We start from the raw sequence: 15,650 nt of genomic DNA, 5'->3' as shown, positions 1-15,650 counted from the left end.
CTGCTGAAACGGAACGAACTCGACCCATTCTTGAAGCGGATGGTGACTGGCGACGAAAAATGGATCACATACGACAATATCAAGCGAAAACGGTCGTGGTCGAAGGCCGGTGAATCGTCCCAAACAGTGGCCAAGCCGGGATTGACGGCCAGGAAGGTTTTGCTGTGTGTTTGGTGGGAATGGAAGGGAATCATCCACTATGAGCTGCTCCCATATGGCCAGACGCTTAATTCTACCATCTACTGCGAACAACTGGACCGCTTGAAGCAGGCGATCTACCAGAAGCGTCCAGAATTGGCCAACAGGAAGGGTGTAGTGTTCCACCAGGACAACGCCAGACCACACACTTCGTTGATGACTCGTCAGAAGCTACGGGAGCTCGGATGGGAGGTTTTATCACAGCCACCATATAGCCCGGACATAGCGCCAAGTGATTACCACCTGTTCCTGTCCATGGCGAACGCCCTTGGTGGTGTAAAGTTGAACTCAAAAGAGGTTTGTGAAAAGTGGCTGTCCGAGTTCTTCGCAAATAAGGAGGGGGGCTTCTACGAGGGAGGTATTATGAAGTTGCCGTCTAGATGGAAACAGATTATCGAACAAAACGCGCATATTTGAACTAAATCCGATCACTGTAACACTTTTTATAAAGCATTGAATAAAGAGCAAAAAAGCGGAAGGGAGATATTTGACAACCTGTTATATGGAAATATACTAGAAATCATAACACACGGTTTGGCGATGACAGTAAGAAATTATGGTACAAACGACGTTGTTGTTCATCCTCTGAAAACTTGTTTATGAGGACTAGCAATCCCATATAATTAACTCACTAAGTGTGAATTATATACGATTTCATCTCGAGAATCAAACTCGTGACGTACGATCGCAAGTCTCAGTCATTTACTGGGTTAGCACAGCTGTATGGAGTTTGGTTCGTTACACTGATTGACTGTTTGGAGACGGTCGATATTATAATTTAAACATCAAATGGTGTTAAATTGTATTTAAAAAGAGCAACTCTTGAGATTCTGAATGGCTCATCCCAGCAAATCAGCATTCCAAACCGATAGTAGCTTACTACATATAGTGTTCAATTCAATATGATTTTTTTTTAATTTATTTAAATATTACCATAAATTAATACTTTTAATTATTTATAATTTCTTGTTTAAATTAAAATTCGAACGCCGGTGAAGATTCAAGTGAAAATTTGAAGTGAGTTATGGATTGTCGCGGCTATAATTATCATGTCGATTATTTGTGAAAGTACTCTCTTTAATTTGCACAATATATTAATAACAACTGGCTTTTATTTCGTCGTCAGAAGGAAACACTTGCCCGAGTAGTTACGCACAGTACCTTCAAAACACGTATAAACTCGAATGTTAACATTTTTTATGACTTTTATAGATTAAACGTTGAGTTTAATTGAATACATAATGTATAAGGTTATTGGCTATAAGTATTAAAACTTCTGACGTAGGAATATATATATTTGCTGCTAATTATTGTATGGTACACTGTCCAAAAATCAATGGTTTCAGAACTAATAAATAACGTAATGATAAAATAGTAAGATTTTTTAAAATTCGGACAACTATATATACAATTTATATTTATACAATATATATTTATTTCGGATTTCTTTCTAATAGAAAAAAAAATATTAACATATTTTGGTGATCATGTTATTCAGGGTAATCGGAAATAAATGCTTAAAGCTTTTTATTGACAAATGATCTGTACATTTAACCCTTTAAACCTTGAAAACAACACTATTAAATCTTACCAGAATGCATTCCCATAGTTAAATGTATTCGCAAGATAATAAGGCCGATTTATACATCGTAATTGTATAAGTTTGTCTGATCACATCATAGAAATGAATTTAAAAATATTTCAATTGTACTATAAGGTTTAATATATTGACGATACAAGAAGCCATTTACGTATATAACTTGGCGCCAAACAATCAAGTTAACCATGCATATTTTAAAGGTACCATATTTATTGAAATTACTAATCCATGGTTACATCACGTTATGTTTCGAATAGGTTTCTATGCAAGAGTTTGAATATCGAAATTCTAGGTGACGCTATACTTTTGAAAACTGTTCTTGTCTAACACAAGTTTCAATCTTTTACAAATTCAGTAATATATCTTTTTTATGTGTAATATGTACTTGGAATTTATCTAAAAAATATTTTTTATTAAAAACTAATGACAAATTGCTATCAAGAGCAGTTTTCTTAGCAGTAGAAAACTATAAAATGTTGAAATGACTTTCAATTATAACTATTTTTATTTAAATTTCATCAACTGTTATACAATTTCGAAATGTTTATTTTTTGATATGCCAGTCACAGCCAACACTAGCCCGCGGTAGTTCTTTGTTTTCGTCTAGATAGTGTCCGGTCTAGATTATTTCGGCACTTGCGGCTTGATCGATGGGATACCTGTGAGCTAGTTGAGCAATCATAGACTCTACAATCTGAAGATTTAGAAATAAGTGATTGCTTGTAAGTTAATTATAAAGCATATTATTTGTCGCAAGCGTGTGGCGAATGATTGATTTTTACCACGTTACGGGAACACATTATTTACCACATTATTGGGACGTTACATTTTAAGACGCGGCTTGTGATAAAAGGACGTGGTCATTTTTCCGTTCCAAAGTCGGTCTCACGGGATGTTTTAAACTACAAGGTCTCAGGAATTAATTAGTTTATTAATAGTTAATAAATTATTTATTAATTTTTTCATTAATCATCAAAAATCGTCTGTTTGTTGTTACAAGTTACAAGAATGGGAAAAATGTTTTAAAATTTATATTATTAATTACAGCGCCATCTAGTGTCTAATAGCAACGGCTAATATATACATAGATATTTGTTTTAAATATGTTTTGGTATTAATAATATTGTTTGTATAATTGTAAAGTAAATTAATATTTTTGCAAAAATAAACCGATAATAATTTTAATGATCATGAAATAGAAACAACGGGATAATACGAAGCTATTACATGGAATTACTTTCAAAGAAAAATATTAACCATTTACGCAAATATATGGAACGGGAGGTCACGAAGATCGTGCAGCAGTTTAATCTACGGTCTTCGCTTCACGCCGCATCTTCTGCCAGATCGTTTGCAAATATTCTATTTTTAGAAACTACTTTTGAATTCCCTTTAAATCTTAATCTCTATATATTTTGTGTAAAGCTTTTACAAATTAATTTTATAAATATTCAATAAACTGACTGATTAAATTTACGCCCGGTAAAATGCATAAGTATTAAGAGATTGCAACGCGGTCACTTTGACATATATAATAATCCTTGGGCTATGTTAGACATAATGATGCAATAAATTTCTTTATTTTCTCTTGTAACTAATAAGATTTTTCTACACCTCAACCTTTGTACATAATTATAAATATTATTGATTTTTGATAACTTTCGTTGATAACATTGACAACATTGACGTTATGTTATTTGAAACATGTAGTACAATCAAACAATTAGTTTTATATTAAAATAATTTCATCGTTAAAAAGACGGTTGAATATTTTATAATAAAACTCAGCATAAAAGAATGTAAGAAAGAATTCAATCACTCTAACACGCAAAAGTAAAATTGCTGTCAACGTCAACGGTTGACAGCGGCGGCCATATTGAAATGAGCCCGCGCATAAACAATAACGTACTGCGTGATGTGGAATACATTAAAACTAATGGTTTGGCTATAAAACTTGCACGTTTTATCTTTAGTACCTGGCTGTCTCCGTTGATGTGCGGATGAAATATAAATGCATAGGCGATTGCAAGGTTTATGTTATAAAAAGACGCTTGAACTTCCTTATAGGTTTAATTTTAATATCGTTTTAATAAAAGGACCACTGTAGGCGATAAAAGGATTTTAAAAAAGCAACTTTTTTAATTTATTTTTCTAACTATTTCTGCTTTTAACATCCATGTTAGAAATATATTTAATTCAAGATCTTGATGATTTGACAACAAAAGTTAATGATAATGCTTTCTTCTGATAGTATCTCATGTATATTAATACAATGTGATACAATATTTTAGCGCAAATCATAAAGTTAAAATATTCTTAGAACTGCTACAATGCTTCTTAAATCTATTAAAATACTTTTTACATTTATTACATTAAAAAACTACATATACATATAAATTTATATACTATATAAACCGCGTTAAAAACCTTATAGAGAGCTGTTCAAAGATTTTATCATAAATAATGAGTTCCGCAAAAGAACTAAGGTCACCGACGTCGATCCAAGAAATGTACGTCTCAAGTGGCATTGGTCGGGTTACGTCGCTTGTGAAACCAATAGTCGTTGGGGCCAAAAGGTTCAACGAGTGCCGGCCACGCGTCGGTAAACGCGACATGGTTATACTCTGGGTGCACTGACGACAGTATCACGACCGCAGGGTGTCGCTGAAAGAGAGCAGCGCACGTCTATACCTTGCGGGTGTCTATCGGTTGACATGATGATGACAGACCGCATTGACATCACGGTAACTATTAAATTGTATGTCACTGACTTGACAAATAGGTGAGAGGTGTCCTCCAACAACAAAGATCTTCAAGTAGTTATTCTATTTAAAAATAATTCAACATAAGTTTAAAATTTTTTTAGGAACTCTTCGTGTCAATTAACACCAAAGGCGAGTTGTACGAAGTTTGTCCTGAGGAGTTATCTCCTGCGGAGTGGGAGGGTGAGGGTGGTGTACCACCACCTCCGGAGGTCGCATCACGTGCTCACCGCTTGCCGCACTTACTCAGTCTGTGGCGATTGCCAACCAGAGTACGACTTCTGGCTGGTACTGTGCCGATAGAGATGGCGCATGACGTTGGAGGTAAATCATTTTCTTTTATTACTTGTTAGGAGTTATCCTAAAATTCTTAAGTAAGAGAATCGTGATATCAATTGCAGTAAAGTGTTGTCCAAAATCCGAGTAGTATCAAATTTACATTAGTCAATTTGAAATATTTATACTGTGTAACTCCACTAATGTTTAGCGTTGGCTGCTGGGGGCACCGATTTACCGTTGCGTGTTTAAGGAAAGACGTTTCGATTGAGAGTGATTTTATTTTGAAAAATAACTTCTATTTACATGTGCTAATGATGGCGCTCCATTTGGCGTCCCTCTCGCACGTCCCTCTTGCAAATCCCTCTCATAAGTCCCTCTCGCACACTTTAAGAGGGAGTGGCGCATAAAAGCCGCGTTCGCGGGATTCCTAAATTTTCAATTTAAATTTTTAACAAAATTATTTCTATAATTACAGAGGACCTGCTACTGCGAGCTGCTATAACAGAACCGGTATTAGTGATGTGTTCCCTTCCCGAATATGGTTCCATGCCGTCCAGCCCTAGCAAGCAAGTCGACCCTCGCTACCACGCTAAAGAAGCCTTCCAACTATTACCATTAAACAGTAACATCAAGATACGACGTACGCAGCTCGGCTTCGAAAGCGAGAAACGGATGTTCCTCTCCGCGCGCCTTCAAAAAGCTCTAACCTTCTGTCAACTTAACGTTGACAACTGGATCAGGCAGATCTCATACGCAAACTCTACCGTCGTCAGCAAAGCGAAGACAGCTGAAGACCTTATCAAAGAAGACCATGAACCTGTAAAATTTGAGAAAGAGCGAAAATTTACTCTTCAGGGATTAAAAATAGACCCGTCTCGCCTCTTTGGCAAAAGTGAAAAAGTTCTAAAAGATATACCAGATGAAACCGAGGGTTCGATAATATTTTTAAGTAAAAACGAACTCGAACATATGAATTACGATGTCTATAGCGATGATGAAGGTAAAGATGAAAAAAATGATGAAAAAGCTGATCAAGAACAATTTACCAATGATAAAATGCAAGTGTTCCGCGAAGATTCGGTACAAAAAAAGAGTAAATGGTTTAAAAACTTAAAACTACTTAAAAGTACAGAAAAACTTAATGATAAAATAACTGCAATTGAAAACAATGAGAAATATCGAGACGTGAAGGATCCATTTGACCCTTTGGGGGAAAAGCATAGTTCCATTGAAAGATACCAAGATATGGCTAAGTTAATAGAAGATCGATTTGGTGCCTCAAGGAAAAGCGACGGTACTGCAGAGAAAAGTCATTCCTATAAAAGTCTCACTACCTCTTCGTCAGAAATGGGTACAAGCCAATGTAGTTCAAACCACAAGAAACCAGTTTTAACTAAATCTGTTTCGGTACAGACTGGAATGCCCGATAATCCTTATACAGAAGAAGATAGCGGTATTAAAATGAAACACGACAGAAAGAATTTGAGTGTAGATCAAATTAATTACTGCGGGTCTTTAGAAAGTACATCAAGTTCTGGACGCAAGCTGAAGTCTTTAGATGAAAATATGCTAAAAAAATCATCAGCTACTAAATCGTCAACAAATCTTGAAAAGAGACAAAGAATACAACCCGATTTAATTCCCGAAAAAGCTATTGCAAAATCGGAATCGTATAATCAAATACAAAGTTGTGAAGATATTAATATGTTTGGAGCGGGATCTCTATATAATGACAACGATTTTGAAATAAATTATAAGCAACATTCATTTATAACTGAAAAGCTGTGTTCAGAATTTCATGTTAAAACTAAAAGAGTTCTTAGCAAGTCTACCTCTAATTTGCTTCACCCTAAAAAGCCCAATGAAAAGAAAGATGGCAACAATAGCAATAGTATGCCAACAAAAACTGAACGGTCAAACGAGAGCGAAAAGCTCGTCAATTTTAGAAAAAAAATCGACAAACCAAGAGCGCCAACGCCAAAACCTGAAGCGGAAGAAGAAATTTCTCCTCTAGACATTTCTGAAGAACCTCAGAGGCAAGTTAAAATAAGACGCTCCATTTCATCCATACAAAAAAGAAAGTTACCCGTTATTGAAGATTTGCCATACGGACAAGTAGCTGACGCAGTTGATGATGAAGAAGAAAAAAATGATTCTGATTCAAGTTCTGATAACATTTACGCAGAGATTTGTACACCTAATGCAAATAAACCCATTGACACAGAAAGTTATGACAACAACATCGACGTCTTGGCTACAGACCCTGTCATTTGTAACGTAAAAAAAGAAGTTAGCATCCGCAATGATGAAAGAGCAAGACAGATGATGGAAAATCAAGAAAACCCGTTTAGACATATCGAAGTAGTTGTAATAGAGAAAACAATAGATTTTGAATTGGATAATTCAAGTGTTACTTCCAGTGACTTTGATGATGGAGCAAGTAAAAACGATGTTTCAATTAAAATCGATTCTTGGGAACGGGATAAGGCGCCCAGCCACTCCGATCCAAAAAATCATGCCATTAGACTAGAGATAACGAGTAACATGGACGATTATTCAATTGAAAATCACAAACATAGCCTAGAAATAAATGAGGTCCGTCTAATAAAAGATAATTCGTTAAGTTTTAGCAACAGTATCCATTTAAATGGTACATATCCCAACGAGGCCATTTACGACACTTTAAAATAAATTAGCTGTAAATATAATTATGCTTAGAGTACACGTAGTGTCACAAATTGATAATAACAGTCATAAATTTACGCACAAGTGTCACCTAATTATATTCTTAATTTTATTTTCATAAGATATGAAGTTTCACCAGCCATTTACTATTGTTAAACTTTTAAAATATTATCTACAGAAACAGCATGTATTCTGTTATTTAAAAAAAAACACACACACACACAAATGTCACTTACTGCTGACAGTTGAACTGACATAAGGTAACTAACTAAACTTCATCAAGTCGTTAGGATTTGATATTGTAATTGTAATCATTTTTCAATTTACAATAAAAGGGTTACCAATGATGAACTGTAAGAAGTGTGATAATCATAATTTCAAGATGTAATTCTCCGCGTACTGTTATGCTTATGTAGCTGGCATTAGTTAAAATCATAAAAAAATCAATAAAGTTAAAGTATTTTTAATATTATTTATACGTAAAGTGAATCATCTAAAAAGACCAGTGGAGGGATTTATAAACACATTTTTTATAACTAGCTATAATTAAAGATCTATACTTGGCCCCTATTTATTAAGATATCTATGAAATCTTTTTTTTTCATAAATATTCTCAAATATTAATGGACTCCGAATTAAAATATACTGCAATTAGAATAATTGTTGATCTGTAAAGATCTGTCATCTGAACTTGGGCTTTCGTACTCTACTTTTTTAATTGTCGTTTTTAATATATATTTTAACATTGTTAAGATAGAGATGGCGCATCACTTAAAATCACCACATCTTTCTTTTCGATTCCTTGTGTATATATATTTATTTATTTATTTATATGTATATATATATGTATATATATATACATACATATATATATACTTCTACACTCCATTTGTATAATATAATAATACCGTGACTCCTTCCTCAGTAATCGGTATTCTTAACGGCTATTGAGTAATCGTGGGGGTACCAGCTTCCGCCTAAACAATTTAAGACCTAGGCAGCCACTCTATCTAATTAAATATCTAATATAATCTTTAACTGCGATACTCGTAAAAAGCGCCTTCTGCCACTTTCAACCGGTTTAAGCTATACATGTTATTGGACTAAAAAGATTTGTTGACAAGGGAAAAAAAAACGCCATCTACAAATGTATCATTCCGATGTCTGTCTTGTACTGTTTTTTCTGTATTCCATAAATGTAAAACAATAAAACGTGTTATTTGCTATAGAAAAAAACAATCACAATTGGTGCTATACCGAGGTGCTGAAAATAATTATATTACTTTGCTTTTTATTCTCATAAACAACAAGGATACATTGACCTATATGTATTGACTCTAAAAAAGTTATATTAAGTCCAAAATATCAATTGAATAATCTTAATATTATACAAAGCAATTTTTCATTTAAAAAAATTACGATTTGCCTGCAATAGTTGTGTACTGATATAAATATTAATTATGATAAGAATGTTTAAAAACTGGCAACACCACTTCTGTTGTCACTAATGTCGAAATTAAAGCGATTGAATACGATGGCTTATTATGTATTAATGTGATGTTTATGACATAAAAATTATAAGTTAGATTGGTGTAATAGGTAATTTTTATAAAATACAATTTTTAAGTTAAGCGACACATATCACATGACAATAATGTAAATTTGTATTATATAGATATAACATTGTATTATAAATAAAACAATGATGTAGATTTCAGTTTAGTATGAAAATCTCGATGATTTTAAATTGTGAAGAGACAAATAAACGATATAATGAATTATTGGTTTTATTGATATTCCCATTGTAAGATATATTTTCCAACATGGATTATAAATGGTTCATAGTGCATTCTGATTTTTGCCTTGGTATTTGTTCCTTTTTATTTCTTGTACATTTACCTATATGGCTTGCCTAAAGCTTGATTGATTGCTATGGAGGTTAATCATTTAAAGTAAATTAGTAATCGTATGAAATAGTAGTTTATATAAACAGACTTAGTTTAAGTTATTTTATTGTGTAGTATATACACAGGGCAATTGCCTGTAAACGTTTTAAAGAGGTGAATGCTCATTAGTGATCAAAAAGCACAAACTTTCTTAAATCTATTAATATCTATTATCTGCTTTGTATCTCAGAGACAAAACTGTTATTTTAAAGGGTTAGCAGTTTTTTTTAAATGCTTAATTGGTAAGGTGCCACAAAACAACAACACATACACAAAGCAACTGTAATATTATTTTGATTAATCTCCATTTTTTTAATATATCCGATAGTCTAGTAAAGACGTTGCAATTCAACAAACTTGTTACATACATACAACACCGCACAAAAAGTTTGTAATGTTTTGTAAAGTTGACATTTGTCAATTTAGTCTGAGATACATTATTTGAAACATTATACATAATCATGTACAAGTTATAAAGTTTAAAATTTTTGATACCAATAGAAAACTGATTCAAACTGGATTGACGTTTCGCAACAGGGTCGGTTTTTAACAATTTGCTTATTCCTCCCGAATGATGGCGGGTGGAATTGAGGGTAGAACGACTACTCCACCAATCAAAACTGAATCAATAAGCCGGTTTAAAAATCCTCGACTTTTCACGTCCGAGTAACCAGAAGAAGAGTTCGAGACAATGTCACCAGCAGCTAGTCTTGATCCACGATAGTTCTCACGGACGATGTGTCAACGACAGATGCACTTTTCAATTGTTTTATTTATTCATATTATCCACTTAGGATCACTTGTATTGACCACATGTGTAAGTTATCGGAAGAATGTCAGAACACAATTTGATAGGAACTAGTCAGATTGTACTCAGCATTATATAAATATAGATTGTACAAAGCATCCTTCAACTTAAAAATCCAAATGGGTTCTAAACACGCCTCTGATCTGAGAAGACCTCATAACAAACTTGGAGGGGTTTTTTTTAATCACTTTTATAATATTCTTAACACAGTAGTTTGAGAAATTCATTTCCAAGCTAAATTATTTCCTTAAAAGTCCATTCACACTGTAATAGGATATCTTTAAGTTTTTTAAAAAAAAACATTGTATATTTATTACAAAAAAGTTTAGACATTCTCTACAATAATAACTACAATTAAATTTTATCACAATAACTATTTGACAAAATCGATTACATTACAGGCTCATTTTTATTTCTACTTTTTGTTGACTGTCTTACACCAAGTATCAATTATTTTGTTTGCAAAACCAGTTGTTGCAATGGACCGTGTAAAAAAATTGACAAGAATTACAATACCTTACACAAATATTGTTATGTAATATTTCTTGGCTGTCATTTTTTCACCAATTTAATACTTACGCAAGCAGTAGATGCAGTACATCGTTGCCATCCTAATACATTCCTCACTCAACGTCATATTTAAAATTTCTTATGAATATTAAACTTTATTCTCTTTGTTGGAAATCTTACAATAATGCATTTATGCTGTGGGGGTAAAAAACTACTTTCGACGCCTTGATAATAATAAAAGGAACACTGGTAGATTATCCGACATAATTAAGTGCTTTATTAAGTGATAATTATTTAGTATTCTAACCTCCTTGCCTTATATCTCTCTCTAATGAGAATCGTGTCCGTTTTTAGAAAGTATGTTACGCACTATTCTACGTCATCTGTACCGGCCTTTGTTTACTGTGGTTTCGAGCGTGACTCGGACTTGCGACCTTGTGGCCGCTTCCACTTTTCCAGTGAAATTTTCACCAATTTTCTTGGCTGTGACCAAAAAGCTCAAAAATATGCTTTCTGAATAAAGAGGAAACGTGGGTTCTTTCAACATTGATGCTTTCGTCAACATTATAACAACCAATAGACACTCATTGCATGGCCTACCTAGGTCTCTCCCAAAGATCATCCAGGGTCATCCCGCGACTTTAGCTTGTTCACCTAGTGGAGGCCTACCCACGCCGCGTCTACCGACTCATGGTTGCTACTTGATAAATCGATGCATTAGTTTACCTAATATTAAAACAATCATAAAAAAAATTAATGAAACAATACATTGACAAATATACTGTATTTAATCAAATAAATTAGAATTAAAATTAAAAGTAGTACCGACAAATAATTTCGTTACAATGGCGCGGATTGTAAACTCAATGTAATACGTAAAATAATGAATTTTAATTATAAATACATCAACATAGCTTTGACAAGCAAAGTCATGTCATCAGTTTGTGCGTTCTTATAATTGTCACAAATAAAAATCGCAAACGGAATGGAATTTCCTATCAAATCTAATTGATTACCAAAGTTAATTTTATTTTACAATATACAAGAATATAGTACATACAATTACTCCATTTACATGAGATTATGAATGTTTAATGACCTGCACTCTACAGGAAGTTCAAATAAGGACAGGTAGAGGTATATACGCAGGGGCAAGGGGCACTAAACAATCTTCCCTATGAAATCCTTACAGGACATACAATTTCTAAGGAACATGTGGCATTGAATATTACGAAAATTGGCAACACAAATTTAAAATACAATGCAATTTCATTAAAGGAATGATATTAGCACAATAATAACGTTAATAAAAAAATATAAATTCAATAAAATAAAGTCTCCTGTCCTAAAGTGTAAAATAACAATGTATAAATATAGACAATGTCATGAATATTATTGAAAACAACTTGTTAACATGCCACAAGTACCTCAACATTACACTGTTGTACACTAAATTATCAGTCGGAAAGGCATCACAGAGGGTCTAGGCGAGTCTGATGGATTGAATTATTTGGAATATCGCAGATCCACATACTACGAAGATGAAGAGAGCTAATAACCACGGCGCAACTGGATATTGGTCGTCTTTTTCCTGTTAAAACAACATAAATATCAGTAAATACACAAATGTGTAAAATAATTTACATCTAAAACTCTAAAAATGGTTAATTTGTAATTGTCACAAAAGTATATTTTCTATATCTAATGGATATGCGGAATGGCGGGCGGTGCACTTTATTGCACGACTTCTACTGCATTGGCGGAAGTAGCTATATATTGGTTCCTTTTTAACTTAGTATATTTTCTTTTTTTTTTTCAAAATAAAGTGCATTACCTGCGTTCCATTACTGAATTAACAACAGTTTGTTGGATTATTTATATTAGATTTTTTAAAATGATTGTATGTCTTGTTTAAAACTGTATAAAAAATAACTTAATTTTTCACTTGCAAAAATTTAGTACCCTTCTAAAATTATTAATAATCTTAAATTTTCCTTCTTATAACTTTTCAATACATCAAGTATTACCGATTATTTAAAACGCTAAATAATTATTAATATTAATCTGTTTAATTTTTCAAGGTTACCTATGATAACAAAAAACATGTCGCACTAATCAGTAGCCATTTTACTGACCTTAATGTTTACATAATCACAAATAGTTTATCAATAATAACTTTTATGTCACAATTCTTTTATTCATATCATTAGTTTAAAATCATTTGTCTATGTCATTAGAAGAATGCTAGTGGCCAAATTGATAAATATAAGAAAGTAGAATCATATTGCTCCCTTATCACCTTTCAATTTAAACCGATGATGCTAAAAGTTGCACCCTGAACCAAGAAGACTGATGAGCTCCGATTGGTTTATTTTGATTTAAATGAATAAAAGTAGCATAATTTCTTCAAAAGAAATTCAATCAAATAAACTTAACACTATGTATCACCATTGAGTTAAAAAAATGTGTCATGAAAAAACATTCTAGCCTCTATAGTTGATAAGTAGTTTGTGGTCTCTCTCACTAAAGCAGGTATTCAAGCATTTGCAAAATTGTTATAAAATTCAACCTAAAGTAAATATGATTACTTTAGGTAGGTTAGGTATATTCAATCTACAAAGTGATTGGTTAAAGGCATTAAAGCTTTAAAGGAAAGTATGTGCAGTTTACCTACAAAAAGCTTTAAAAATTTAACAACTATTTTAAATCACACTGTATAAAGCAATCCCTCTGAAACTCTAGTGAAATGTGACAGGCTAGCAACTTCTGATAGTACAGTCTTCAGATACAGACATTAAACAACTATTAATTCAAAAATGTAGTAATCTGAATATTAAAACACATTTTTTACTACATTATCATTACGTTGAAAATATAATTAGCCAAAAAACAATCAGTTTTATGATAAAGTGTATCATACATTGATTAATAGCAAATTAGATAATACTTTCGCCCCTTTAAAACTATTACATGTATAATAAATCATCATGTATAATTAGCATGAAGGTATATAACAAAAAAATAATAACATAACAAAATGTGATGGAAGCACATCTCATAATGAAATACTCATTATTTTTAAAAAAATTACCTTTGTGGTTTTGGGTACATTGCCACGCATGGTTATGTTCTTGCTGGCAATTTCGTTAGCGATACGCATTCTCTGTTTAGGTGCCATTTTATTTGATCAGCAGTTATTTATCCTGAAATAATTTTAATAATAACTATTAAACACCTGCTTAAACAAAATTATCAGACTGTACATGTTAAAGCTTGCAATAAATGAAATTCAAAATGAGCTGGATAAATATCAATTTATCATTAAGCACATAACAAATATGTCCACAGCTGGACACAGGCCACCCACAGCGATTTCCATTAGAACTAGTTGAAAGCAGCCTGCATTTAGCATCTTCAAATTTTAATAGTAATTAGTATAGTATAATATAGTATAGTGGATTTAAAGGGGTATATTACCCTACAATGTGAAACAAATATTAGTTTTAAAATAGTAAAAAAACTTTCATCATACCAAGATTAAAAAATTTTAACTTCTTGTCTAAAAAAATATATAGTAAAGACAAATTAGAACCCAAACATTCTACAATTTAAAAAAGGGATAAATAAATGATATGCAACTATTAGAATCACAAACAAGCATTAAAGAAGCAATCTGGTAGTTTTTTTCGACTACTCCTAATTATCACATTAATTGTAAATGACATTATAAGTATAATTAATGTAACTATTATAATTTGTAAAGTAGGAAACGATTATATGAAGATATAATAATTAAAGCGATGGTATTTGGTTGTAACAGCTGTTTGCTAACTTTCACTAAATACTTGATGACTGTACACGTCGAATCAGGATTCCACTAAAATAAAATTGAATGGTGGAAAACCAATATACAACAGCCACCGACTAGTTTCCGATGCTCTTAATATTCCAACCAAACGAGTATAAAGGTCAAAATATCATACGATTTAAAAGAAAACGAAGGTTTGTGAAGATGATTGTTTACAATATTTAAGAACTATGAGTATAATACAAAAATGTTTTAGGTAAATATTAATTAATTTGGAATTAAACTGTAAAATTTAGTTTCTTCTTCGTCTGTAACACTGATTATTAACGCTAATTTTGTGAAATCGGCTGTTACAATCGGCAAATGTTCTAGATTTTCCGTAACGTAAATATTATGTTTTATACTAAAACAGTTTGATTACACAAAGACTCAATTAAGAGAAGCTTTAAATATATAATATGATCACGAATTAATCAAAATAAATAAAATACTCACCGATTTTCCTAAGATTAAAGGCTCAGAGGCCAGACGCGCAAACTTTGCTTGACACGTATATAAAAAGTGAGCACAGAAGCGAAATTTTTGAAACGTCAACACGTCGAGATTGTAACGTCATTCGTACGAGCCCGTTGCGCATGAGCAAAGCGACACGCGTCCATTTTGTGTTGCAGCATCAAATTAATATTTCTTTTTTAATATACTCAAATACATAAACGTAGGTTCATTTTATAACTTTCTACTAAAAAGAAGTACTATATAATTTAAAATATTTATTAAATATAAAGAGTAATTATGTAATAAAAAATGTCTATTGTAGCGACATCTATACAAACATAAAGGAACTTTTAATAGACTGAACCTTTTTGTTATTTATAATGATATATTAAGAGGACGCTAAATTAACTTTGAAATAATTGTGTGTTATTTTATTTTAAACGAAAGATACATTTATTCAGCAACTAAAGCTGATTTTTGTAATTTTGTGAAAATCGTAAGATATATTTTGTAAAATTCTTTTAGTAAATCTACACAGTTATACAAAAGGAGGAAAAAT

At 32.2% G+C, this 15,650-nt stretch overlaps 2 protein-coding genes across 2 annotated transcripts in view; one reads left to right on the top strand and one right to left on the bottom strand.

Annotated features, from left to right (window-relative positions):
* Nucleotides 1–8,315, top strand: part of B4 — a 170,766-nt gene extending 162,451 nt beyond the window's left edge. The window contains exons 5-6 of the mRNA XM_068768841.1: nucleotides 4,665–4,884; nucleotides 5,315–8,315. Coding sequence (XP_068624942.1) covers nucleotides 4,665–4,884; nucleotides 5,315–7,530 — 2,436 coding nt within the window. The 3' untranslated portion in view covers nucleotides 7,531–8,315. The remainder of the gene's footprint in view (nucleotides 1–4,664; nucleotides 4,885–5,314) is intronic.
* A 3,242-nt stretch (nucleotides 8,316–11,557) lies between these two features.
* On the bottom strand, nucleotides 11,558–15,199 carry LOC137925428 (stress-associated endoplasmic reticulum protein 2). The gene is made up of 3 exons (XM_068768863.1): nucleotides 15,092–15,199; nucleotides 13,880–13,991; nucleotides 11,558–12,379 (listed from the first exon to the last, which is right to left on the bottom strand). Exons 2-3 carry the CDS (start codon nucleotides 13,964–13,966, stop codon nucleotides 12,272–12,274), a joined length of 195 nt encoding a protein of 64 aa, XP_068624964.1. The 5' UTR covers nucleotides 13,967–13,991; nucleotides 15,092–15,199; the 3' UTR covers nucleotides 11,558–12,271.
* Nucleotides 15,200–15,650: the final 451 nt, after the last annotated feature.

The sequence above is a fragment of the Battus philenor genome, unplaced genomic scaffold (assembly GCF_028537555.1).
Source record: "Battus philenor isolate CCGP_79_NKW_IND1 unplaced genomic scaffold, ilBatPhil1.0.hap1 SCAF_27, whole genome shotgun sequence".
Classification (NCBI taxonomy): Eukaryota; Metazoa; Arthropoda; class Insecta; order Lepidoptera; family Papilionidae; genus Battus; species Battus philenor.
This window is presented reverse-complemented; position numbering and strand designations above follow the sequence as displayed.

Excerpts from the sequence above, each read along its gene's own strand:
- LOC137925428 (XM_068768863.1), bottom strand. The coding sequence starts at position 13,966 with ATGGCACCTAAACAGAGAATGCGTATCGCTAACGAAATTGCCAGCAAG. Across the intron at positions 12,380-13,879 it reads ATGTACCCAAAACCACAAAG|GAAAAAGACGACCAATATCC; the intron begins GTAATTTTTTTA and ends TTGTTTTAACAG.